This window comes from Aythya marila, assembly GCF_965140915.1.
Source record: "Aythya marila genome assembly, chromosome: 11".
NCBI classification, from domain to species: Eukaryota; Metazoa; Chordata; class Aves; order Anseriformes; family Anatidae; genus Aythya; species Aythya marila.
In genome coordinates, this window is record NC_139052.1 from 9,830,191 (window position 1) to 9,857,567 (window position 27,377).

The window sequence follows — 27,377 nt, forward strand, 5'->3', positions numbered from 1 at the left end:
AGGCCCCTGCCCGGCTGCAGGGTCACAGCCTGCCTTCAGAACTGTGGGAGCCCAGTTTCCACTCACAACCTCAGCACAGTTGCAAAACTTTGGAGAGAACACTAGAACCTGCCTAGCAAAATAGGGATGGGGGAAGGGAGTGCAAAGCCATGCAGTAGCTTGTTCTCATTTGGCAGAGGTCAGGGTGAGGAAGGGTCTAATACCCTCAGGAATGTGGGACACCAGTAATTAGGGCTGGCTTGTGGAGAAGAGACTGATGACCAGCAAATCTCTTCAGTATTGGAGAGTGGAGTAAGCATGAAGGTAAGAACAAGGATATCACTTACAGTACTTTGAGTGCTATATTCAAGGATTTATATATATGTATATATATATATATATATATATATATATTTTTTTTTTTCCTGTGATTTACTGGCTTACTAAAGTTCCTCTCTGAAACGTACTTCCACTGGCTTGAAATCCTGCTTCCTGAGGCTTGCTTGTTAGATGATATTTTTGCCATTGAGCTTGCAAACAGAGGGTAGGGAGTTAGCCAGGAAGACACTACATGCTCCACACCTGTGTAGGGGTGGGAATAATGGTGTTAATGGTGTCCTCCTGTTCCTCTTCTTTCTCTGGAGGAAGCAACCTGACAAACCACAACAAAAAAGGTTCGAGTAAAATCCCAAACCTGGTCACCACCTTGGTTAGGAAAACAAGGTAGAGGAATAGTTGAAAAGAGAACAAACTCTCCAAGCAGACCAGAATTTGATTGGATTAAAAAAAGTGTATTGGATGTCCAATACAAAATAATAAACATGAAGTTATTAAAAAAAGCCATAGAGTATACAGCAAATACTACAGAAAAGCAAAAAAATTGTACAGAAAGGTAGACGTCTACAGCAGTCCTCAAAATTATTCTACATGAGAATCATAAAACAATATACAGTTTTTTTTCCCCAAATCTCTCTGAGGGAAGCTGCCACTTAACAGCTCGACTATGACACTACAAGAATACACAATGTCCAAATTTAAAATCACAGGATATGTAAGAAAACGTAGCATTAAAATGTGAAAAAGTGCAATACAGATTGTACACTGAATTGAATAAATGTTTTTTTTAGTTTAACCTTAAAAAACCAACTTTGAACAGTTGTTTTATCATTAAAAATATTCCCCTCCCCAAATTCAATGACAATATTAACATTCATGGTGTTATACATAAGTAATATTCACAAAGACCCACCAGCTAAGAATACTGTGTATGTAAGATGCTATTTCTTTGGGTATAGGTAAAAAATAGGCAAAGGAAAACATACACCCTTCCTTTCAGGACAAGGTGTGTATTTTATTATTTAAATACATATTCTGTAGCTTATTTTGCCCTGAATTGTATTGATTAAAAGTCCAAACGTCAATTTTCCAGGTGGCCCACGGTGCTCCAATCGATTCCCTCCCTCCTTTCCTTCAAATAATAAATAAATCCAGCAAATGTGCTAGAAATGATGGCACAAAGAGTCCAGGAAAAGAAAGGAAGTAAAACTAAAGCCCGAACCCCTGCTGCTCTCCAGAATGATTCGTGGGCTCTCTTTTTGTGATGGGGATTAAGAAAATGGGCCCAGAGCTTTAGCTGTAGCAAAACAGCCATTAAATATCCATTATTTTAATCCATTAAATATCCAATAAGGAGTGGGTGGGAAGCAATCAATTTTTGTTTGTTTTAAACTTAAAAACAGATCCTGGTATCTCCTGTTCTGTTCCAGCAGGTGCAGCCGTCTAGCTGAGGAGCTCTGGATTACGTTAGAAGTGCCCCACATCTGAACTGCCTGCCACCTGCACTGCCTCCATCATTAATGCCAAGCTTCCAAGCTAGAAATCCCATTGCTCAGGAGGAACAGAGTCTCCACATGAATCATCAGTAAGTTTGGGGGTTTCTTTCATCTTATCTTAAAAGTGAAAATACACACAAGGTTCTTGGGCAGATGGGTTTTGTTTATTTTTCTCACTGAAATAGTCTCCTTTTCTGCCATTCCTCCTCACAGAGTATGGCAGAGCCAAGCAATGATACTGAGAAAATAAAAAAGCTTTTCTTTCCACTCATACAGGAGCTCTCTTTTAACTTTCCTTCCTTTCTAGACAGATAATGTGAACAGCACCTGAGTTGCTAATACTGTTTTTATTTTAAATGGTTTCAAAAGTGTAAAAAAATACATTTTGCCTTGCTTATGTCTCTCAAGAATCCTTAAGAGGATTCTCGTTTAAATGGCCTGGGATAGAGAAATTGCACTGGGGTTGGATGTGCTGCTGAAGGAGCCTGTGGACGTGATGTGTTCTCAAAGGCATGGCGTAAAATCTTTAGAAGAGGTCCACAGCTGTCTGCTTGAAGAGGGCCAGGTTGCTCAAACCTCAGCAGCACCAGCAGCAAAATGCTGTGCCTGGGCGCTGCTGCCTGTGCCAAGTTCTCTGTGCTGCGTGAGTGTTAATCTGCACTTTAGTTTCATGATGCGGTCTTTAACCTAACAACAACAAAACAGAGCACTGATGCCAAAATAAGCTGTAGTGTCATCTAAACATAAGGAACCCTACTTTACAGGAGGAATTTTTTTTAATGTTTCTAAATGACTCTCACTGCAATTCAGTAACCAGAGACACAGTATGCTGAAGTTACAAGGAAGGACGTTACAGAAGATGCTTTCATTTTCTTCAGTCTTTCGAGTCAATGTAGAAAGACAGGAAAACAACAATAATGAAACCTCCCACTGGATCCCCTCCCCTTCCCCATCTACTTTTCCCCACTCAAAATATTGAAACTGCACAAAAAGCGACAAACAAGCCTTTCAAATTACATTTCAATTCAAACAGACTGGTAATCTCACAGTGATGAGAGGAGAAAGTCAGGCTTTTAATAATTATAATATAAAAATAATAATAAAAAAAAAGCTTACAAATAGCAGTGCAGCATCCCAAAAGGCCATGGATTAACTGCCAGAAGGGGACGTAATTATACGCAGAATAAAAAACAAACAAAACAACCCACACTGGCAATGAATTTTCATACACAATAGAACAAGCAGTCAAATGTCAGTCTAGGCTGTGGAAAACAACAGTTTCTCCTTTTTTTTTGATTACATTAGTTTTTTTTCCTTTTTATAAAAAAAAGATAAAATAAAAACACAAAATTGTACATAAATGCGAATGTCCAACACTGAAAAGGCAGGGCAATCACACCACTGAGACAAAACCTGACCAGAAAAAAAAAATGTGAAGTCCACTTTTTTTTTTCCTTTTGTCTGGATGCTAGATTTCAGCCTGATGCGTCCCATCCTGCATGGTCTCAGCAGGTAAATGGAATTCAACCTGGCAATGACTTCATTGCAGGATGATGACAAGAAAGGTCATCTCTCTTCGAGCCGTAGCACAAATGCACCAGTTGGTTCGTTTGCTTTCTGTGAATGCTCTCAATGTGCTGTCCCTCTTTTTCTGTATTTTTTATTCTCTGTACAATTCCTTGCATTCCAAGGCTGAGTCCCAAGACTTGTGATACGATTTGGAGTCATGTCCTGGTGAAGGTGGTCATGCTGTAGTGATGGCATTAAGGTCCTTCATAAGTCCTTCCAGGTGGGCCATCTCTTTGGTCAGCTCATCTGGTTCATAATTCTGTGGGAGATGGAAAGAGTTAGTTACTGACAAGGTGACATGCGGTCTTTGGAGAGAGACAAAGTAAGGAATAAGAAGTGGTCAGTGATTCTAGTATAGCTTGTGGCTCTGACACACGAGTAAGCAGAAGCAGATTTACTGAGAGTTATAGAACTAATATGCTGAATAACACTATTTTAAATGCACATCTTTTTGCAATGCTGATTTATGGTTTAATTGACTGTGAAACTGTGATCATCTTATTTGTTTCACCTGTGTCAGTTCCTGCCTCAAGGTAACAGCTGTCTTTGAACTGAAGTAGGTATTTTAGAAAGAGTGTCCTGGCTTGATTGGAAAAAAAAAAATTGAAAAAAATCATACAGGTAAAATTGTTTTAAAACACACTTAGGCTTGCTAAAAAGATCATACTCCATTTTTAGCCTCAATTGTCTAGCTTCAGCTATTGTAATACTGTAATCTATACAGGTACATAGATGGATACCATGAATTAGTTCATCTCAAAACCTTTCTAAGCCAAGTCTTTCATAGAAGGACATAGAACTCTTTTCATAGGAGGCGAGCCAGGCTGCTCGTGGTATTCCAGTACCAGCTCTAATAGTGCCAAATCAGGAGCCCCAGAACTCCTGTGTGATCATTTCTGCTCTATATAATTGAGGCCCATTATTAGACCTTCTGGCTAGAGCCTAGTATTAAAGCTACTGCTCAGCTGACTGCGTACCCCTAAACTGGAGTGCTCAGACCTGGCAGTGTTATCTCACTGCTGTGCTCCTAAATACAAACCTCTTCTTTCATTTAAGCAGAGAAGAGCAGCAACTTTCGATTTACCAAGCAAATCTAGACTGTTTTGTACCAGAGATGTCCTCTCTGTCCTGTGTCTAACACGCTATCTGCCAGCAATTGGCAATGATAAATATCAGTGAGCTGGAAGTATTCAGACTTACTCTTCTCATAAGGACTAAATCAATTCAAATCACCTTCTAATCCTAATTCCTAAAACTCATAATTTAGCTAGCATATAAAGTGTGCATGATGACTTTATATTGTACTAGTTTATTAATAAACTTATTCATGTATATATTTAAGTTATAAATTTAATTGATGAATAACTAATAAGTGTTTTGGCACCAACTCTAAATAAACAAGTAACATAGGAGCGACAAATACAGGAGTGAAAGTATACTAGATCAAGTACATGTATGCATATAATTTCTAGAGTCCAGCACATACAGAAGTAAAATCAAGAGGATGAATTAGAGACAACAACAATGTGACAAAGGCATGCAAGAAAAAGGGAACATGAAAAAAAAATCGTTCAAAATGAGCATTTCCTCTAACAGTAATACAATAGCTAATATAAGAACTTCTTGGCCTGTGATTTCAAAAGAAATAGCTCTTTCCTGACACCTGGAAGATCCTCACCTCTTAAAAACTGTCTATTTCCAAAGAAGCTCAATAGTTGTATTTTTCTTGGAAAGTCAGAACACTTTCACAAGAATGAAATCTAAATATTTGGGATCATGGCTTTAATTAAACATTTTGGCTTTAACGCTAAGTTTTTCGTTCGCAATGACACTCTGGATGCTTTAGTGGCTATGCAACAGCACAGGAAGCTGCAGCTGCAGGACTTTAAAAGGATCCAGGCACGGTATGCTTGCAAAACAGATAGAAAAAAATGACATCTCAAAGTGAGCATGAACACAACACCTTAAGCTGTACAGAAGAGCAAGCGGCACCATTAGAGGCCTACAGCTCTGTGAACAAAGATTCTCTTTACGCCAAGGTAAGCCAAAAAAAAGACGTGCAGGGGAACTTTCACAGCTCCAGTACAGAACCTTGTGTACTGAAGGCCAAGTCATAAATTCATCATCTCCATTAGGTGCTATGTGTTGTAAAAAATTAGAAGACAAGTATCTGGCTTTACTCCCTTCTTGTAATTGTGAGACCGTTACTCTACGTTCAGCTAATAGCTTCAAGACAGCCAGAATGTTGCTGGAGGTTTATCAGTTTTGACTCAGTGGGCCTTGTGGACTGGAATAGATGGAAGCACTGCATCTGTTTAGTGGTGCATAACGAGAAACAGAGGTATGCTCACAGGTAACTTTCAGAATTAGAAAGTACTATTAATACCTGCATTTATGTGCTTATTCTCTGAATTCACAGCCTTGTGTAGAAGGTTTTGGCAGTAGATGATTTTTTTTATGTGGGTTAACAAGCAATGGCACTTGGTAGAAGTCAGAAGCCTCATTATCCTCTGCCTTTGAAAGTCTCAGTGCAGTCATTACTGAAGTTTACAACGATCATACACACAGAGGTTCACCATTTTGATACGCACTGCCAAACGAAGCTGCTGGCAGTGTAAGAGTACCTACGCTTTCCGAGTCCTCGAGCATCCTGGTGGTCTCCTGCACGTCAGGGGCACTGGGAACTACCACTGGCATAGGAGGTCGAGTTCTTCCTAAGGTCCCAATTGACGCAGTCTTCACCGAGTGAACGGGATGGTTAGGAGCTTAAAAGAAATTGTTATATAATTATGCCTCAGTTAATTAATATTCTGCCTATTCAGAAGGCTCTTGGTAGTAGGAGAATAAAAAGGTTTCTATTAGAATAGAGGAAAACGAACACTTCAAATAATGAAATGCTGAATTTGAATTTTTGTCTAGTTAATCTATGTACTGAAAAGGGCCTTGAAAATAGAATCAAAAAAAATCAGTCCAGCGTCTGACACGTTTTCTTTGACACCCAACTCTCCCCATCATTTTCTGCTTAAAATCTCCTTCTTTCTTTCTCTGTCTGACAAGCGTCTCTGGCAAGTTTTCCCCTGCTCACCTTGCTGAGTCAGTAACGGGGTGCTTGGCAATGCAGGGTCGTACGTGGAACCAGCTGGTGGGACTGCTGGCACTGCAAAACTCTTCAGCGGGTGGGAAGGACGAACATGTGCTGTGGGGAGGTTCTGAGCTGAATCCTCCTCTTGTGCATTAGCCAGGTAAGCTCCTGTGGTGCTTTCAGGATCCTGATGGTCAGCACATGTCTGAGAGGAGGAAGCTGGCATGGTGTCCGTGCTAGGTGTGTTTCGAACAGATTCTACAACAGACAAGAAGCTGTGGTTTATTTCCTTTTACAGAAATTTTCTCTGTGGTCACATGGAAACAAAGCAGTAGTGTTTACGAGCACCATTCCCAAGATTGCTGCTATAAGCTAAGAAGCAAATTCACGAGTCAGCTGTGTAGCAATTAACACCAGTTCCATGTAACCGTCCTGTTGTAGAGTGAACGGCAACAGCTGTTCAGTAACAAAATAAGCTGGAGAACTGAATGAGTCCACAGGTATAAGACCAAATCAACAGCTTTGTGTGGGAACAGCTACATGTAAGAAGACAGACAGCAGCCTGGGCCTCAGACGAACAGCACAGAACACGAATCTTCAGTCTCATTTTATACTTCAGTATTTCACAACACAGGAATTCTTATATAGGTATATGTTCTGCATATATCACTGAAATGCATACAGAAGAGCTTTTTTTTTTTTTTTTTTTTTTTTTTTTTGAGAAAGATTTCAAATCCATTTACTTGCTGAAAACTGAAATGAAATCCCAGGCTTCATTTGGCTGCCTGCAGCAGCTCCACCCACATCTCAGAGAACAAGATGGTACCTTGAATTTAGGGCATCGTGATCCTGATCAGATCATATGCAGGAAAAGATCTGGATGGCAAGAGCTGACACTTCAGCAGCATAAACACAGCAAGAGGAACCTATGCCTCTAACATATCATCTGTGTGTTTGCACCCTTGTGAATTGTTTTCAGAAGGAAAGAGGAAACAATACTGTTGGCTCTGGCACCTTAACTAAAATTTAGACCTTAAGCTACAGAAACCCAGAATTCACTTCATCTCAGGATGTTATCCACTTGCAATTTAGCAATACCGTTGCTTCAGAATTTTTAAGAAAACTGGAGACATTACAAAAACTATCGCAAGCAATTGTGCGTCAAGACTGAAAAACGCCGCATAGGAAACACCACAATTTTCTTTGTGCTTCAGGAGGATTAACTAATAGCTCTCAGTAACAAAATCTGGACTTTTGTTCTGTCTCACTTTTAAACACAACTAATTAGGAAAGTTATTATCACATTAAATAGCTCATATTAGATGTAAACTGATGTTTCAGACTCCAGGGCTGAAGGTTTTATATTAAGGAGTCTTCCTTTTTGAAGTTGTATGTATATAAAACATTAAGCCTCCTTTTCCAAGGGCATTATCACCTATCGAAAGGATCAGTATCTGAGCTACACGAGAAGCAGTCTACATAAAACGCAATCTAATTGTCAAGAATATTGTCTGTACTTAAACCCATCCCTTTGCCTCTTAGGGAAGTACTTTTTCCCATTCTTCCTCATAGTCTTCTACTGGCAACAAGCCAGGAAATGCTATGGGTCACCTACCGAAGCAAATACACACAGCGCTAGTTGCTGTCTGTCGTTATCTAAAAACCTTAGAAGTTAATTTTACTTTCATTCAGCTCAATGAATGAATTTTGGCAAAGACCAAAATGGTGACTGACCAAGTTAAGTTTCAGCTGTTGATTCCACATTTCACTCATTGTTCCAATACAATCAAAATCTACCTGCATGTTTATATCTCACCTGTGGAATTGGCCCTGTCTGAATGGGACATGGATGTGCCAATCGGCCACGGGTTGACCTGGTGATGGAGATAGCTGCGAGTTGGAGAAGCGAGGCTGCCGGAGTGGAAATGATGGTGAGGGTTATCGAGTGAATGGATGGGATGAGCACTAATCACAGCTGTGAATGAATATAAGACAGAAAAATGCTTAACATACAGACAAGCATGCACATGTACTGAAACGCACCACATCCCTCCCTTCTCCCACAAAGCCTCTGAGCAGGGGAGCTAGGACAAGCTCCCTCTGTGACAAGACACAAACCCCCCAAAGAAGCAGAATCCTCCATTTTCCTGCGCAGCAAGTGCTCTTCTCTTGGCTGTGTCTTCCAAGAGTTCTGTTACACTCCCTTTAAAACTCCACATATTTTATGCTGTGCTATAAATGTCAGACCTAATACAGGAGACATCTGAGCTCAAATTCCAAACTATTTGTGACTGCCATTGAATTTCTCAACATTGTAATGGAATGTGGCATCTTTGGTTAATTAATTAATGTAAGACAAATAAGCATAGGACATGACAGACACCAAAGGCTCTATTCACTCCCTCTGTGCGGAATTAGTAAAGCTCTGCTCCTATACATTTAAAACTGAAAACAGTTTTTTCATTTTTTTCTCATTTTTTATCTTGCTGTCTTTATTGCATTTATTCCTGCTTGACACACGTGAATTTTATACTTACTGTAAAACATCCTTTGCCCTCACCCTCTTGTGACAACAGCAAAACAAAGTCCCACTACTCCCCACATGGGAGGAAAAGTGTACAGTTTAGCTCTTAGGAGAGACTGAAATACTGAGTTGCTCAAAATCACCCAAAAGAAGTCTCAACACAGAAAACAGAAGGAAAAGGCCAAAGGTCAGTGCTAGCATTAGTACCATGAAGAAAAACACAGTTGTAGTTGGTTGGTTTGAACCTTTTCTGGAAATTCTCCACATGTGGTGCCTTTGAAAGTTACTTTCTAGGACTGACGATGCACAAATCTATCATTATAATGGTAATCCAGTTAAGACTTCTTGCATTGATGCATGCTGTTTGAACTCAAAGGCTGACTAAAGAAACCTGAACCCTCTGACTTCTTCATTTCCTGGAAAATAGCCTGTCAGCAGGACAGAATATGGGAATTGATCAGAGGAGGCAATATGTGTACAGATTTTCAGCTATTGGTAATAACCATTAAGTTAGACCCACAGAAAGGCAACCCCATTATCATCAGCCTCCTATAAATGAAGAGTAACTACACTCCATTACTGAGCATTCGGTTCTAGATTTAAATCCTAGGGAAACATGTCCAGGGATACAGTCACAATAAAATACCAGCTATTCTCACTAAGAGCCTCAAGGAAGATTACAGTGTCACTTTGTCTCACAGGGAACTGGCAAATCAAGGAATAAACCACAAGAACTGGGTGACAGTCATCAGAGCCACCGGGAGTTCTCCTGCATGTCAGCAAGGTAGGAAGCACATAGACTGTAAGGCATAACATTTTATAAGCATGAACATTTTAATTACTTCTACTTGTAAAAACTACTGCTGTATCAATTTGGTCATTATCAAATATAATGAATGTCAGTACAAAAGATTGCCTAGACATTTCTGCAACTGCAATAAAAATTTTGCACATAACTCTGTGCCTCAGAAGACACTTCTTAAAAGCTTGGGGATGGAGAAAAAACAAGACCACAGTAGTTCTGAAACACCACCCAAAGCAGAATCCAGTGAGCAAGCTGGAAAAACTTGATCCAGTGAAAAGCCAGGTCCTAGGTATGTGCACCTTCTCACCTAGCCATCCAGCTAGGGCAACTCTGCAATTACTTTTCTGGATACCTAAATCACACAAAGCTTTACAGTTCAAAAATCAGTATGCTGTAACAACAGATCACAATGTGCTATTTAATTTCAAGGAAGAAAAAAAATCATAGGAAGAACAAGACAAAGAAAAATGTGCATTAATAAATAAATAGGTCTTTGCTTCCTAATACCCTTCCAGAAGTTTTGTTTTCCAGTTGTCAAAAGGAAGGGACTAACTAGGCATGCACCATTCCTGTTGCACTGCTGGAAATTATACTGAAATTGAACATACTAAGTTATCCTAGTTTAGTACTTAAGAGGAAAAATATCTAGATTTGAACACTACAGTACAGGGAAATAAAGGAACAGGAAGGTATCTGCAGCCACAGGCTTAAACACACTAAATGGTTCTGCCTATGCTGCTTATTGAAAAGAACCTCATGTACCAGAACGTCCATTTTCAGTGGAGCTTCTGCAAGAAAGTATCTAAAGACATCACCTTTATGTTTTCACTGACTGTAAAAAATTCTACAGTTGTAACTCCTTGGAGCTTTTGCAAACAGGACAAAAACTCAAAAGAAAGTCACAAAAACAATCTCAAGCCCTAAGGCACAAGAGGACCTTACTTATCCTTCCTGACATTTTTAGTGCATCGTGCTAGCCTGTTGCACCAAGCCAGCTGTGTCTGCAGCTGGTTCTTTCATTCTGGGCAAGGCAGGATCTATTGCAGGATGGAGGGGAAACACATATGTTTTTCAAGCAAACACAGCAGGAATGGCATTAAAAAAAAAAAAAAAAAAAAAAAAAAGATGTCAAAGCTAGGTTTGGTGCTGCAAGGAAAAATCATATCCACAACTGTATCTGCCAACATAATCACATCAGCTTGAATACCATTATAAAGTGGAACTGGAATATGCTACCTCCATAAAATATGTACCACCACCGTATCTATCACTCTTGTCAGCTGCACATCTTCCCATCCTGTGTGGGAGTGATCGTGTAAAGTTGCCAGATCTTTCTCACTGAATTTTGTAGCACGAAACGCGCATTGCTCTGCTCTTTCTGTGCAGTACTCAGCATGTTTCAGCACTGGCTCCTGTACTCATTTGTATTATGTTGTGTTATGCTGCATCCCATTTACAGGAAGCCGCACTTGTCATTATCAGAAAAGTGCAAAAGAAGTCTCACTGCAGTCTGATTTTTTTTGTGGGGTCACACAAGTCTGAATTCATCATGTCCCAGAACCTGACATGGGACAGGGAATCATCAGAATCCAATAGCTGCCGTGTCCACCGTTAGACACCCATACATGACAGCAGGTAACAACAGTAGCAATTACCTGAGTTAAACATGAACTTTATGTTCATGAACAAGACATGTCCCTGAACAAGACATGTCTAAAGCTCATACCAAATAAGCATTGTGTGATTTTGCCTCACAGTTCTGTCGGTGCAGGTAAGCTTTTGTAAACGTTCACAGTTTCACTTGTGCTGAAGTCAAGGTTTCAGTCTAGTTGTTCAGAGGATTGGCAAAGTCCCTTTTCATCTCAGAATTTTATCATTTGAAAACCACAGGTATGTTTTAATTCTGAAAATATTTCATAATAATAATTGTATTTCTGTTACTTCAACACAATTTCTAAGTCAGCATACTTGCTCAAATTGTCATTAATTAGCAGCAAAATACACAAATAAGGAACAACCAGCCAGACATCCTCCTCATTTAAAAGTCTGCTCTGCCAGACTCACAAAACCTCAGCCTCTAGCAGTGATGCATCCACATTTCAATAAATTAGTATAATAGACACATTGCGGAGCAAAACTACTGTACATACTGCAGAGGCTTTTGTTATCTTTTCCAAAAAAGAAGACAACTAATGGCAGAGAAGAGCCTGACTGAGATTCACCAACCCAGGAAGGCAGCAGGAAAGGCGAACACAGAATGCGCTACTGGGTCCTCCGGTACTAGAACCACAAATCTCTTGATGAAACCAGTAGGAGACTGGTTAAAAACAGACTATAGAAAGAACTATGTTACACAGCAGGTTTTGAACTTCTCGAACTTGCTACCACAGGAGACTAGGGGCAGACAGCAGTTTCAGAAAGGGGTCAAGACCTGTTCAGCAGGTCAGTAAATAGAGCACAGAAGTGTCAGCAGCGATGTACCCTCTGCAGTTCCTATCTAACAGCTGGATACTGGCAGAATACAAAGGGAATGGACTATAAAAAGCAGCCAGGCTCCTAGGCTCTCCCTAAGAGGCACCTGCAATTGTTGCTGCTGGAGACTGGGACAGACAGACTGCTGGACACATTCTAACTCTTCCCCCTTTTGCAGCATGCCGCCCAGTACAGCTATTCCTTCTAACTCGATCTAACTCTGCCTTCATGATAAGGGATTCAGGATGCCTTCTTTGAACTGTTTCCACTGTGGATATGACAGAACTACTTAGGAGATGTAAGCAGGGAGACTGTAAGTGAACGTGTGTGCCTTTGCATACAGCATCAGCATGGCTTGTTTGGGTGCTCCCAAATCCAGGACAGCTGGTAGGTGGGCTGCTGACTTACGCTGAGGTGGCTGAGAATCAAAAGGCATCATCATCTTGGGCCTCATTCCCCTTCTTCCTGCCAGCGTGGACATGCTATCCTCTGACTCATGCCCTGAAGAAAGAATACTGAAGGTTATTTACCATGGAAGCAAGACTTCTGTGATACCATACCATGATGATTTCAATCCTCCTCGTTATTTCTGAGTGTAAAAGAGGGCTCTCCCATCTGTAAGCAGTTTTGTGACTCACAACTGACAAAAACAGCTCTCCCATCCTTCACCACGAAGTGGGGAGGAGGAGGAGTGTTAAAGATAACTGGTCACTCTCCAGAACTCGCCAGGCCATCAGGCTAACACAAACCTCTGGCGATGCAGCTCTGAGAAATGAGTGGTAGAACAGAGTCATGCGTGTGGGTAAGACGTGCTGGATCACCACGTAAACCACTCACCATGTGGAAACTCAGCCAAGCCTCAGAGATGAGCAGTAGCTGGCTAAGGTGCCGAAACCTGATTGTGTATTTGCTGAAAGAAATGTGTCACACACTTCTTACACGATCTTCTGATTACCAATCAGTATTTACTACAGGAAATTCATTATTTAATTCTCGTGCATTCACTTTCCTCAGTAAAACATGTGGTCCTTCCTTTTCATAGAGCCTTATAAACCAGGAACAGGACAAATTCAGTACTCGTAAAGTAAGAACAAAGGAATATTATGGTAACCAAATAACATGCCAATAAAGTGATTTTGACAGATAAAGTAAAATATCTATAGTTTTAAGAATCAGGATCAAAGTACTTGCTGATGGCTCACCTCTGTAGGAATTCCGCCTTTGATGGATATTGCTGTCCATGGAATTATCAACTGGGGTGATGTCTTGGGAGTTGCGAGGGATTGGGGTATCTGTCATGATTGGATTGGGATCTGGAGATTTATCAATGGGTTTTAGCTCCAGTCTTTCATGATGGATCCAAAGGTCAGGAGGCTTGACATCTTTGGAGTTTCCTTTGTACTTGTGGGACCCATTCACTGATTTGCAGGCAGCTCGTTTCCTTGGGAAGGAAAACAAATGAAATGTTCTTAGATGTATGCTTCCTTTCACTTGTTGAAAAAGGCAAATTTTCATTGAGATTTCTTTCTGATCTTGTATCCAGCTGAGCGAAAGCTACCCACTGGGCAGGAAGCTTTGAATTTTACATATAAGCACATCTGACATCTCAAAGCATACCCCTGCATATTCTGCAACTCTGATGCCATGAATTTTGTCTCAAATGGTACCACATGCTGTAGAACTGTGCACTACAGACTAAGCTTTCATTAACAAAAATTAAGTTTCCAGTGCTTATGGTTATTAAAAGAATATTCTAAACACGAAGTGTATGTACACCATGCTGTGCTGTACTCCAGGGTTTACAAACAACCTCAAACAATAGCTGCATAAGGAGTGTGGAAATAGCCAATTATCCCAACAGGATGGTTAACACTAAAGATTAATGACAAGAACATTCATTTTACCACTGCTCAGGTTAGACACATCTAACTAATGTGCTTTTTCATCACTGTTGAACAGCATCAGCAGCCAACTGGGGAGAGTGCTTGTGGGGAAGACATTTGACAAGAAGGAATTTGGGAAAAATTAAATTCAGAGCTCCAGCACTGCCCCCCCTACTCACTTCTCCTTTTGGGCCCTGGCAGTGCTGGAGGAACGCGTCCCTTCTAGGTAGCACATTTGCTAGGAATGGCTAAGATATCTGCCTATATACAAATTTGAAAGTATCGTCAAACAGAGCGTCTCGTGTAGGTGATACACAGCTAGACATGCTCCCAGCATCTGGCTGTGAGCTCTGTAGTTGAACAAATGAAGCAGATCAGAAGGTTGTGTGTTGCTGCATGTGGGAGGTGGCATTCAGAAACTGGGAAAGCAAAGGCAAGATTTCACAGGGTTATTTTTGCTGCTTGAGAAATAAATAACCTCTCTTGGGCACAAGACCCTGAACTTTCTCCTCTCCCAATCACATCTCCCAGCTGCTAGACTCTCATATCCACGTTCTCTTCTCCCAAGAATTTGCATTCTTGCAGGATAGTCCAGCTTCAGCAAAAAAGTGGGATTACCTTCTAAGCCAAGCTTTTAATCACTTTCTTATAACCCTGGTTTGCATAAAACAGTCTCTTCAAACTTAAAAACAATAAAAAGCTTTCAGCTCTGTTCAGTTCTTTAAAAGAACATGCAGAAACAACTTCCAGTAGCCTAGTGAATGGCAGCATCACTGCTGTCATCTTAATTCAGATGAGTGAGGGTAGAAGTCAGACACACAGTTGTATTTAGGATTCTGGAGCACTTTTCTAAGGAGTCCAGCTCCAGCTCCAGATTCCACTCCAGTAATCTGTCCAAGAATTAGCTATTATCATGCACAGCTTGGAAGCCTGCTGTGCACAGTGGAGGACATACTAAGAACAGAAGTGAGAATCTGCCTGAGCTGTTGAGCTCACACAGCTCTACACAGATGTATCAGCACAGGGTTGGAAACAGAAGAGCCAGGCCTGCATGCTGCTCTGCCTGAATTAATTCTGCCTCTGATCCTGGTGCAAGCAGTAACGGAAGCTGCATAATGAGATGTCAGCTCTCAGACGACCATCTGAGCTTCCAGCAAGACATTCACCAGAGATTGGTGTGATTACTGTAAGCACACAAAGCTGATATTCAGACAAGAATGCAAGATAATCCCAGTATTTTAAACAGTACTTTCTTCACAGAGAGAAGGAGTGTAGGTCTATATGAAAGCATTGTTATAACATTTTTGTCTGTAAACCTTTGATGTTTTGTAAACTCTGAAATACTGATTAAGAAAAGCTGATGAACATCATCACCAACTTCATGATAACATCCATCAATACAACTGAATTATCTGCCAAACACTGGAGTTCAAACTCATGTCACAGCACTGCATTACCACATTGGTGTCAGAACAGAGCTTCTACAGCTTACAAGGCTTAAAAGTAATGAACTCTACATCATAAAGATATATCTATCATAAAGATCCATACATCATAAAGAACCATACATCATAAAGATCTATACATCGTAAAGAACAGATTAAGTGAGAAAAATAACTGAATTCATTGAGAAAGGTAGGACAGGGCTACGTGCCCTTACTTTTTCTGGTGAGAAGTGGTACGACGAGTGCAGAAGACAGCAACTATCACCACGATCACAATGGTGATGACTCCAACAGATACGATGATCACAAGGAGCATGTTGCTATCCAGGGGAGAAGTAGGGCTTCCATGGGGACTGTTACTGCCTGTAAGAGTAGGGAGAAAAGGGTTACTTTTTATTAAGACTTTACTTGGAAAAGATCCTCAACAAAAGCAAGGAATGCCAATACCAGACTGGGAAAAAGATCAGTAGAATAAGAAAGACAGTTTATCTGCTAGGATTTCATGTGAAATGCTTACTTATTTTTCTGTCATTCGCCAATCGTGTTTCTGTACAACTGTGTAATCTGTAAGGTGCTTTATAGATCCAGTTCCAACTACCAGTCTATAAAGCCTCAAGTTCACCCTACTCTAATAGCTATCATAAAAAAATTCAATAGTTGAGTCTGAGGAGAATTAACTCGGGACCATGCTAGAACTACAGCACAATGGGCATTCCCCTGGACCCAGTAATCACAGGAATTGTATCAATATTCTACAGCGGTCACTTTCCTCTGAAAAAAAACACTTTTTATGTAACACTAATGAGCGTTACCTTATGGCAAGGCTCCACATTGCCCAGTGCTAATACGGAGAAAGGGTTAAGATGATTTTTTTCCATCCTAATATGTTCTCACTGAATAATTTTTACATTTGTGCACTAGAGCAGGCATTTAAAACTAAACTGAGAACAAGATCTACTGTCAAGACTGAAATGAAAAGGAAGGGGAAGGTATTTTTTCCAAATACCCTACACAGTAGGCAAGAGTGCTGACAGAAGTCTGATAACAGTTTCTCGAGTGGGCACAGCTATCATCATACGAGAAAAAAGTTATGGAAACAGATTTGGTTTGGGTTGTAAACAGTGTACTATTTTTGGTGGGCTGTCTCATCACTCTGAAATACCACAAGTCACTGCATTTGAATTGAAAAGCTTTGTAACAACACTTACCACCGAGTGGTGGTTTGTAATCTGGCCCTATGTCCACTGGGCGGCTTCCCTTTCCTGCAGATCCTGAAGCTGAAAAAGTCACATATAGGGTAATTCTATAAATGCATCTATACACATACATATACAGACACACGTACACCTACGTTCACATCAACACCCGCTCTAGCACTACAAGGCAGCTCCTTTGGAATTTCTCTCTGAACAATTGTGAGCATTTCTTAATCCTTTTCTCCCCATACATAAAGATACGGCAACTATGTTTCTCCAGGAAGAGAACCACTTCAAAAGAGCTATTAGCTTCCTGTGCTTAGTATCCATTTTAAACAATGCAACAAAAATTATTTGCAGTAATACACAGGTATATATTGAGGTAAATGGTTTTGCCACACTTACACACACAGCTAATCATCCTGAAACAGTAGTTATAGAGGTTTCTTTTCCTAATCCCTAATTACGATAAGCGAGGAAGAAAAAGCACAGTAAATATAATATTAAGTCCCTTCCTAACCTTAAAAGCTTGCTTTAAAATTCTCCCCATTCTTTCCTGTTTGTTTTACCTTTGCCACAAGTGACAATGAATTATCACGGAAATGTTTTTGGCAAAACCCAGGGAAAACAAATTAATTAGTTTCAAAGCATTATGTTTATAGGCTGGCAACAGAAGTAAACGTATCTATATGTTAATTATTACAATCCGAGGCACATGGCACAGCCTCTTAGCAGAATCTCCTGGGTGCTAGATGCAAGAGCCAACCTACCCATTGAAACGCCATCCTCCTGCTCCTCTACCAAGCACTTCCCCTCATGTAAATCAGGTCTAACTCAGATCACTTGCTGCCACAGCAAGAGGCATGAAGTCACAAGTTCACCTCTAATACCAAGATCTCTCCTGAGTTAGCAGAAGGCTTCCAGAAGAAAAGGTGCACAAAACCTGTTTTTTTCATCACTTACGTGTTTTCATTAGAATACACTAGTGCAAAATGACCACGAATGATAAAAACAACACTGTTCTTTGGATGTTGCATTACGTTTCCCCCCTTTACAATGTTCCTCTTAATGGAATTTGTTATACTTGACACATTTTTACAGAGGTAGGCACAAAAAGTCAAAACCACAAAAAACAAGTCCCCAGATACAGCAGTTTACATCTCGAAGAAGGGTTTTCTCAGTTAACAATCCACACTAATCAAGAACTAGTAAGTGTAAAAATATGTGCCATGAATGGAAATTATTAATCTGAAGTCAAAAGTATGTAAATTAGTAACTGTGAAATAAAGACAACTGATAAGAACAGCAAAGGCACCAGCAAGACTACTGAATAAACCCCAAGGAGGACAATAAGAAGGAATGTTACATGTATACAGCGAGGAATTAGATGTAGTCTATAATAATGGGAAAGGCGTATTGCAGGACAAATCTATAATGAACAAGATATATTGCACCTGCCAGCCCAGAGAGGCCATAGCATTCAGTTAAACGAGTTTTCTCTTTGAAGTACTGGACTGGTAATTTTTCAGCATCGATGAAATAAATTAAACAGAATTTTCATCAGCTGGTATTTAATATATTTAGATCTGTACGACCATATAACTTGCACCAAACAGATGTGAAAAAAAACTCGGTGAATTCTCTGAATCAAACCCGGCACTGAAGGCAGAGTGGAGTACCAGAGAAGCTTGGAGGGGGGCAGAGGAGGAGGCAATAAAAATAACTGGCAATATTTTAAAAAGAGAAATAGACAGCCCTATGCATTTTTAATGCAGGAGCTGGATCTTTATAATAGGCAAGATCATGGAAAAACTGACAGATAGGAGATGGGGGCATACTTCATGCCCATCTTCCTGTTTTACTGAAAACAGGTCTTTTCAAACAAACAATGTCAGACAATAAATTTAGTTCAGAACAGAAACTCAGAAACTATGCAGACATACTATATTTAGACTTCCATAAAACATTTCACTGAGCTTTGTTAAAAATAGCATAATAAAAAAGCAATGTGGCACATATTAACAAGATTAACAACTAATTAACTGATAAGAATAAGAATTATAATTGCAGAATCATTATTCACAAGGGATATTTCTAATGAGGTTCTGCAAAGACCTAAGCTTGGCCAAGTATAATTCAATATCCTTAATAACACTGTGAAAGAAAATTAAAATAATTGCTACTAAAGTTCACAGATGGCATAAAATGATGGAGTAGATAATAAGATACGCAAAGTCACCTGCACGGAGCAGCAGGGATGACGTGTAAATGTGGGTGTAAGACCCTGAGTCAGGGCAGTTTATCATGGGCCTGCACTCACTACCATACTGCCCCTGGACACGTGCATATGTGACAAGAGTGTAAATCACATTTTGATGATAAAAATGCTGGAAGTCAGAGATAGGGAGGAAACAATATTCTAGCTGTGGACATCCTTGGAACAACCACCTGCATGCGACCCTCAGAGGGGGGCAGCTCAGGGACACCAGGCGCTGGCACAGACCACGTGGCCTCTGTGCAGCAAGCAGCGTGCACACTGCCAGCCAAGCAAAGGTCTCTACAAGGCACGAATGCCAGTTTTCAAAACATGGTGAAATTCAGGTATCTAACTGACCATGTCACTTCTCAGCGTCTAATTCCAGAAAGCAGGGACCAACAGCACAGCCTGTACACGGTGGGGAGCTTGCTCCTGAATACAGGAAAAGTGCTGACATGGGGGTAAGGAGACCAGAAGCACTGTGACCAGAGACTTGGTCCCACTGGACTTTGTTCCTTCCAGTCTCGAATAACCTGTTCAGTATTCCTCAAGGACACAATTCTGCAATTATAGGACCTTGTCACAGAGCAAGCTCTTCTGCTGTTCAGCTTGTGTTTTCCTTTTCTACATTTAACCTATTGCCGTGATTTCTGATCTCCACATTCTCTTATAGGAATTCTGAAACAAAACTCTCTTGGCCTTTATATAGGCTTTATGAGTTATAAATGTTATAAATTCATAAATGTAATCAAACTGTTAGTAGAAGAAAAGATTATTTTAGTATGAGATAATGTTGGATGAGAAGATTTAGTTATCTGCTGAAATGAAGTTAGAAGACTAGAGCAAGGGTAAACAGCAACTTTTAAGTAAAACCATTTAATCTTTCCCTATTCCATTCTACCTGCAAGAGAGGACTAACAACAACATGGGGAGCCTCTGCTTCCCCACAGACAAGCCTGACTCTCAGCTAGCATCTCTGTTATTCTAGTCTGAGTAAGAATTTACTTTGTAATTGCCTAGTAAAGCATATTTAAGAAATTACTTCCAAATAACAGGTTGAAAAGCAAGTTAAAAAAAAAAGATAATTCTCATCCCCTTTAGGATCTATTTAATTGTATGTCTAAGCTGCTTGCCAATGTCCTTTTAAACATCATCCCTTTAGACTAATTCTTCCCCTTTTTATTAGGCTTGCAGCTTATTTGGAAGCAAGCAAAAATAGCCCTGGGACATTCCCCATATAATGCAATGTAGTAAACTCAAAGCTACCATTTTTCAAGCAAGTATTTGAAAGCCTTAAGGCTTTTAGTAGCTAATGCTGTGCTCTTCAGGAGAGTCTGGAGTCTAAATGAGCTGACAAACACAATCTCTCTTGCAAAAAAGCTTTCTAGAGCAGATATACTTTCCCTTATTATAAAAATAATTATAGACATAGAGCTTGCAAAACAGCACTTGTGCTAATTAGATAACTGTCTGATCTTCCTCCTCCATATACTGAGATCTTGCATCAATGGTCAGAGGCTGGCTGGAGTATCACTTAATCCAAATTCATTTTGACAGAATGATTCACCTCTGGCACAACCCACTCGTCCCTTCATGTGACATCTGACTACAGAGATCACTTTATATTCTGAACACCCAAACCACAAATAGAGCTTCCAGTTATTTCACTATTAAAAGCACAACAGGAACTTGCTCATTTATATTTAGAGCAGCAGATACTTGTTTCATTTAGGAAATGCAACAGCACATGGAAAGGAGAAAAAACAACACATGGAAAGGATTGAGTAAAAGAGAAAGCATGGCTCTTCATTTACCTTGATCATTAGGCATTTTATCTGAGGATTCAGCTAGTGGGACAAGCACAGGGAAGGAAAAAACAAGAGAAAGATCATAAGGCTTGAAGGAATGAGAGACAGAATTTCAAGTTTCCCATAGCATAAACAGACTGGCTAGAGTAAAGCTTTCAATTTTAACCATGAATACTCGCATGGAAAAAGCACCGTTAGATTCATAACTTTTTATTCTTCACCTCTCCTTAAAGCACTTTTTTTTCCAAGGTATTATGTTTGTACTATTTCACTAGGTAGCCCTCAGCAAGCACTTCGTGATTAAAGAGCCCACTGTGTCACACTAGTTCCCATTACATCAACCAAGCCAGCAGCGAGCGGTATTTCACTGGCTACCAGCTCCAGATCCTGCTGCCTTGGACCATTTTATCATGAGCAGACATGACACACAAGACCTAGAATCCTAAAGCAACTAGAAAGTAGTTTTCTAAAACACACATGTGGGACACGGATCCTCAGCATTAATAACTAGATGTCCTAAGGGCCCACCACTAATTTTGAAATAACACAAATAAGCAAACAGTTGAGCAAAATCTGCATATGCATTAACCATGTGCAAGAGCAATCAGAGGGAAAATTTTATTCTAATCCAACTTCATCATCTCCCTGTCTTTTCCAGTTTAAATATAAAATTCATGCTACTTGGTGCCTTATTCCTATAGGGATGGCATTCAGAAAACAAGGAAGCTATTTAGCTGTGTGATACTTTACCTTTTGGGGTTCTGAACTGAACTGCCTCAGACATAGGTCCCATGCCCTTGGAGTTGCGGGCCTGAATTTTGAAATAATATGGTGTATCGAGGGTCAATTCTTGTATCTGATGGGTCAGTCTGTTTCCTACAACAGGTTCAATAACCCAGTCATGTATTTCAGCATTCACATCCGTACTGTAGTAAATGATGTACCCTATTCAAAGGAAAGAAACAAAAGAACTTTATACATAAAAGAACAGGATAGTCATAAGATCTAACAGCAAGAGTTCTATCGACTTTTAATGATATTTGCACAGCTAAATGATTATGGGTTTTTGAAAGTGTATTCTTACATTTTCAAAGACTAGGAATGTATTCATGTATTCGACAGCCTTCCCATCTAAAATTTTAAGCTATTCAAAAGTATGTTGAGAGAAAAAATCTATTTAAAGTATCAAAATTATTTTTCATTACTGTTCATTAAGTATGGATGAATTCCTCGCTTCCACCTCTCTATCTGTTCATAGACCAAGTAATGTAAAATAACATGAACCTACTCTTATAAATATATCCTCAAAGTATTAATGTTTAGGGAAAATTGCTAACCTTGAAACAACAAAATATTCTCATGTACAGCAAAAGAACTTGTTTTTATGAGTTCATATTAAATCTAATTGTTTATTACTTTTTCAGTTTATTAACAAGCAAACAATCCGGAGAGAACTGAAGCTATCTTGCAGGTCCTAGGAAAGCAGTACAGGAGGAGTATGTGATCTGGTGTTAAATATACTGCACATTCAAAGCAATACGAAGTAAAAGCATTGTGATTTCTGTCCCAGAGAACACAGAGCCCCTGGCATTAATTTGCCCAAATATAGGGCTAGGTCAGAGGCTTCATGCACAAATTGCTACTGCCCTTGTCCCACTGCCCACCTGTCTGTGGGGTTCAGTAGGAAGAGAAAGGCAGGTTCTCTGGAGCAGCTTTCAGTTCTTTAGAACAACGAAAAGTCTTGCTGGTACCTCACATTCACGTAATTCCCAGCAGCCAGTATGGCATGGAGGATGATGCCTGAAACACCATTTGGAGGTCTGGTAGGTTTAATTTCTGCCCTTGGTGGCACATTAACCTCTGTGGGCTGGATTTAATAATTTGCTACTTGTACAGGTCACAAAGCAACCTATCTGTAACTTGTCTAGGAAGAGACAACACATGCACACAGCGACAGCTGAAAGCATTATATACAGCATAGTGGCACCAGATAACTGAGTTTCCTCATGACTGTACTAATTAGTCAGCAATTATTATGATGCAAAAGCATCTGGAATCCAGATTAGCACATTTCAGAATTTCACATCCATCTTAGCCACATCAAATGAAAATAGGAACTGCAAAGACAAGTAAGTATTCCACAGACATGCTATCCAGAGCACGGAATTACTTCATTGCACAGCATTTCTGCTATTACTGCACAGAATGAATTGTGCAGGGTTGATCAGTAATTAATTACTCAAGTCTCTGCTTTTTTCGCTGGCAGTGGCTCTGTCCAGCAGAGGGCACTCAGCTGCCACATCCCCAGAAATCCCTGCCTGGCTCCTTTGGCAAACCCAATCTGATCTTTGGCGGACTCATAGCCCTATAGACAAATAATATTTTAGAATTTAGCTCTTACGCAAATACTAATAAATACCGTGTGTTTCCATCCAACACCTATGAAAAAAATGCAAAGTTCTCCTTCCCAGTATAGACATTGCAAAGAGATTTGTTACCTGGAAAGTGTGTATGCTAATTTTGCTAATTGCACTGTGTAAGTGAATGCTGATCTTTTTGTATTATCGCCTTCCACTCCCTGATATACCCACATGATGTAAGGTGACAGACTTATCTTTTTAAGAGCACATATAGGCTGGGGTTATTTGTGCCCTGCATTTCACACCTGTCAATGACCCTCATTGACCGTTAACAACCAAGTCCTTTAACCTGCAGTAAAGATAAAGGCTCCCGCTCTTCCAGTCAAGCTTTCCTTCCCATATGGAAGAAACATTTTGCTGATAATAAAGGAACGCAGAACTGGCTTTACAGGGACAAATGAAAACAGAGAAAGGTCCAAACAGCTATCTGTATGCACAGACAGAAATGGCTCGGGCATTTTGGCGCAGTGCGAGCTGCTGCTCTGTAGGAGTTGCATCCCCACAGCTGCACCTGGAGCACACAGAAGAGCAGTGTGCCGGTGTGTTTGCACAACCCTCCCACACTGTTGTTTTAGCACTGACACCAGGAAGACAGCGAGTGCACCTGGCACAGCCACAGCATCTTACCTGCAGGCTCTGGGCTGCAAGCTCAGTGCCACTTTGCTTTTTAGGGGTCTTTCTTACATTAATACTTAAATTACTGTAATTAAATACTTAAGAATACTTATAATAGTAAGAAAGTGTATTGCTTTTATTAAAGGCAGTCTCCAATATTCTGCCTTTTCAAAGGAATCAGACTCATTTTTGTATCCTGTCTAGAACACGGGCTGCAGCACTGAGTACTGTATAATCAGACTCTTGCCTTGGTGACAGGTTTCAAAGGTTTGATTCTTGTACCACAGTTAATTCTGATAACAAAAGCAAAATCATACAGTGCAAACTGTATGCTGATAAAATCTGCTTTAAGATTAAAGCCTGGGGGGGAAGAAAAGGAAAACTGAAGTGTATTATTTCAGAAAGCCTTTAGAAATGGGAATCCAAACAAACAGAACGCTTACAGAAAGGAAACAGTAATTATTGTTTTCTGTAAATGATTTACCCTACATGAAAGTGATGCAGTTACCAAATCAAATAACAGTTTGCTCCTAATGATTATGTCAGGGGATTAATAAACAGGCTTTAAGTCTGTTCTGCGCCACAGCAATGGCAGGAAGATGACGAAGAGCACCGGGACAGAGACTTCTAAATAAAATACTGACAGGCCGGATGCATTAACAGATGTATTTCAGGAGGCTTGCTATTAGAATAGCACAAACTGATGAGGCCAAAAATTATTGAGATATTTAAACTTTCAGTTATATTTGTGGTTAGACTCCCATTTCATACTGCAGTTACAGTTTATATCTTGATATATATTTTACTGGGTACAAAAGTAAATAATTAATCCGAGCTACTAAAAAGATCGGCAAAGAAGATATAGAACCTGTGGATAGCTCCAGGCTAAATATGGAACATGTTCACATAGTTATGTAGATTACATTCTGCTATTAACAAGCTATCTTGTATCTGCCTTTGTAGCTCACGCAAACTGCACCTGTAATTTTGCCATTGGCTTCGGATGGAGGCTGCCAGTTAACAATTATTGTCCGAGGTTTTCCCTCTTTGCTCACCACAGTCACATCTTTGGGAGGAGAAGTAGGAACTGCAAAGAAATGAAAAACAGGTTATCAGAAACAGTTTGCCCAATTTCACTGGATGTAAGTAATCTCAGCACCTTCACTTTTTATTAGAAGAAAGGCACGTGCAACAATAAAAACCCTGAACATTCACAGTCTTCAGATAAATCCACTATACCAGTACAGTGGTCTTACTGATTTACTCCATTAAACTGGCAAATGCCATCTGGTGCGCAGTATTTCCTTTTCATGGCAAGTTACCTGTTTCTAAAGCCTTTCTGTCACCAGATGCTGTGATTGATGATTGAGCTCATCTATCTTCAAAATCACATCATCTTCAGAGAACTCTAGTAGTTGGGGTTAGTGACTACTAACATGAATTTGTTTGCTCATCAGAAAAACTGCATGAACTTGTGGAATAAACACATTTTATAGACACAGGCATATGAAATATCTCCATATTTTCAGGTTTATGGTGGGACCAAGACCCAGCAATGCCAATTTGCTACTCAAATCTGAATCAGCAAAGTAAATCCACCAGAGGTTTAGAAGTGTAGCCAGTAATTCTCAACTTACTTTACTGAACATTTATTTGTGATTTGCAAGGAAACCTGTACCACAGAAGCATGTCCAATCCAGAAATACTAGCAGAACACACCTGTCCAACCTTGCTCCTTGAGTTACCAGAGAGCAAAACTGGGAGTGGGAGAGAGGGAGAGCTTTCTGCTCCATCAGCCCCTCCTGCCTAAAACTCAGGAAATGGCACAAACCACTCCAGCGAAAGACTGAAACCTGAGACCTTTCTCCCTGCACACTCAAATATCCAGCTGGGGCTTGGATTAATGGCTTTCAAATGCACAGAGCCCATGTCTCCAAAGGTGCATTAACCAGCTACAGTTTGGAATGCCACATTATGAAAAACATGAAAACTTTTAATTAGGTAACTTTTAGCAAAGTATATTTGCCTTGGATATTTAATACTGTAATAGTAACATTTAGCACTTACACAGTGCTTTCCATGTTTAAAGAGCTTTATGTATATTGCTTATTAGAAATTAATTTGCACATCCTCTGAGGTGGCTTCCTATTATCCCAATGCAGAATAATAGGTGAAAACCAGTGATGGCAAAAGAGATTCAAAAGTTACTGTAATCATTATCCTAGATACTTAAACGCATGCTCCACAGAAATGATGTAAAGCACTAGTCAAGGCCCTAGAGTAAGCTTCAAAGAAAAAATAAACCTCAGGACTAGCCCTCAAGAGATTAGTAATGCAGAGAACAACACTGAAACCAGTTATCCTGTATTTTTCTTCAGTCTCAGTTTAGGAGCAAGTCCTGTACAACGCTGCAAGTCATGAGTATTCAAAAATAATGAGTCACACACTCAGGAATTTGGCGAGTAATATAAATCACAAGATCCGTTATGAGAAAATATATTTAGCTTTTGCTTTTTTTTTTTTTTTTCGTTTGCCTCTTCGTTCCCAAGCTTTTAGGTCATATTTACAAATATTCCTTACAAGCACCCCAACTAGAAACGGACACTATTTAAATGGAATAAATGAAACTGCCTCTATCTCACCCTTGCTCCTGCACTTTGAGTTTCAAATTCTCTTCAAAGAACTTTATCTGTGCAACTTTTACAATCCCTGCACAGAGTTATGGATGAGAAGAGTGCGTGTGTACCAAATACAGTTCGGACACTAGATGTGCCTAGCAATCAGAAGGGGAAGTGAGCCTCCATGCAGACCTGGGCTAGTTCCACAGCTCTGACATTCTGTTTTTGGGGGAGTGCATTCTGACAAAGCCACCTACCTCTGGGCAAACACATCACTCTCACCAAAAACTAAGACAGTGTTTTCAAAAGCAACTGACGCTCACTAAGGGTTATGGGACTTCAGAATAAGTTAGGAGCTTTCTGATTTCATCTTTTTCTTAATCCTTGTTTTAGAATACTTGGATGACCTTACCAATTCTTTACATACTTGACTTTCTGCTGTGCTTTAATCTAGTCTGAGAACTGCAGGGTAATTTTAATAGGCTCTTTTTTGTCCCTACTCTTCAAATAAACAGAAACACCAGCATAATGAACAGTAAATTCAACTGCACAAAGATCATTTCACACTGTGGGACGATGGGGCTAATGAGGGACAGGTCAGGAGAGGTTCTGGAGCTCCCAGATACTCACAGGGCCCCAAGTTCCTCCCAGCGGCTACAAACCCTCTCCTGCTCTCCACTTGGAGAGTGCATCACTTCCACAGCTCTGGGAAGTGCAATGCCTATTCACGTTGAAGAATAATTTAGGGTTGATTTGGATGTCTTAATTTTTATTGGGATTTTGGTTTTGATTCATTTGTCTCATGCACTTCCTCACTGTAATAATAATCATCATCATGATACTGAATTTAAATTATTACTTGCTAAATTATT

General features: G+C 40.0%; 1 protein-coding gene across 6 annotated transcripts in view; it reads right to left on the bottom strand.

Moving 5' to 3' along the window:
* Positions 1-755: 755 nt before the first annotated feature.
* The window catches only part of NEO1 (neogenin 1), a 188,483-nt gene continuing 161,861 nt past the window's right edge, over positions 756-27,377 (bottom strand). For 3 of the 6 annotated variants that reach the window (XM_082769410.1, XM_082769409.1, XM_082769407.1), the window contains exons 19-29: positions 24,867-24,974; positions 21,603-21,797; positions 20,859-20,891; positions 16,800-16,868; positions 15,807-15,954; positions 13,466-13,704; positions 12,672-12,764; positions 8,279-8,437; positions 6,466-6,720; positions 6,009-6,145; positions 756-3,639 (exon numbers count right to left, since the gene is read on the bottom strand). In XM_082769410.1, the coding sequence (XP_082625536.1) occupies positions 3,556-3,639; positions 6,009-6,145; positions 6,466-6,720; positions 8,279-8,437; positions 12,672-12,764; positions 13,466-13,704; positions 15,807-15,954; positions 16,800-16,868; positions 20,859-20,891; positions 21,603-21,797; positions 24,867-24,974 (1,520 nt within the window). In that variant the 3' untranslated portion in view covers positions 756-3,555. Of the gene's footprint in view, positions 3,640-6,004; positions 6,146-6,465; positions 6,721-8,278; positions 8,438-12,671; positions 12,765-13,465; positions 13,705-15,806; positions 15,955-16,799; positions 16,869-20,858; positions 20,892-21,602; positions 21,798-24,866; positions 24,975-27,377 lie in introns of all 6 variants that reach the window. The other 3 variants (XM_082769412.1, XM_082769408.1, XM_082769411.1) reach the window with 2 other exon arrangements.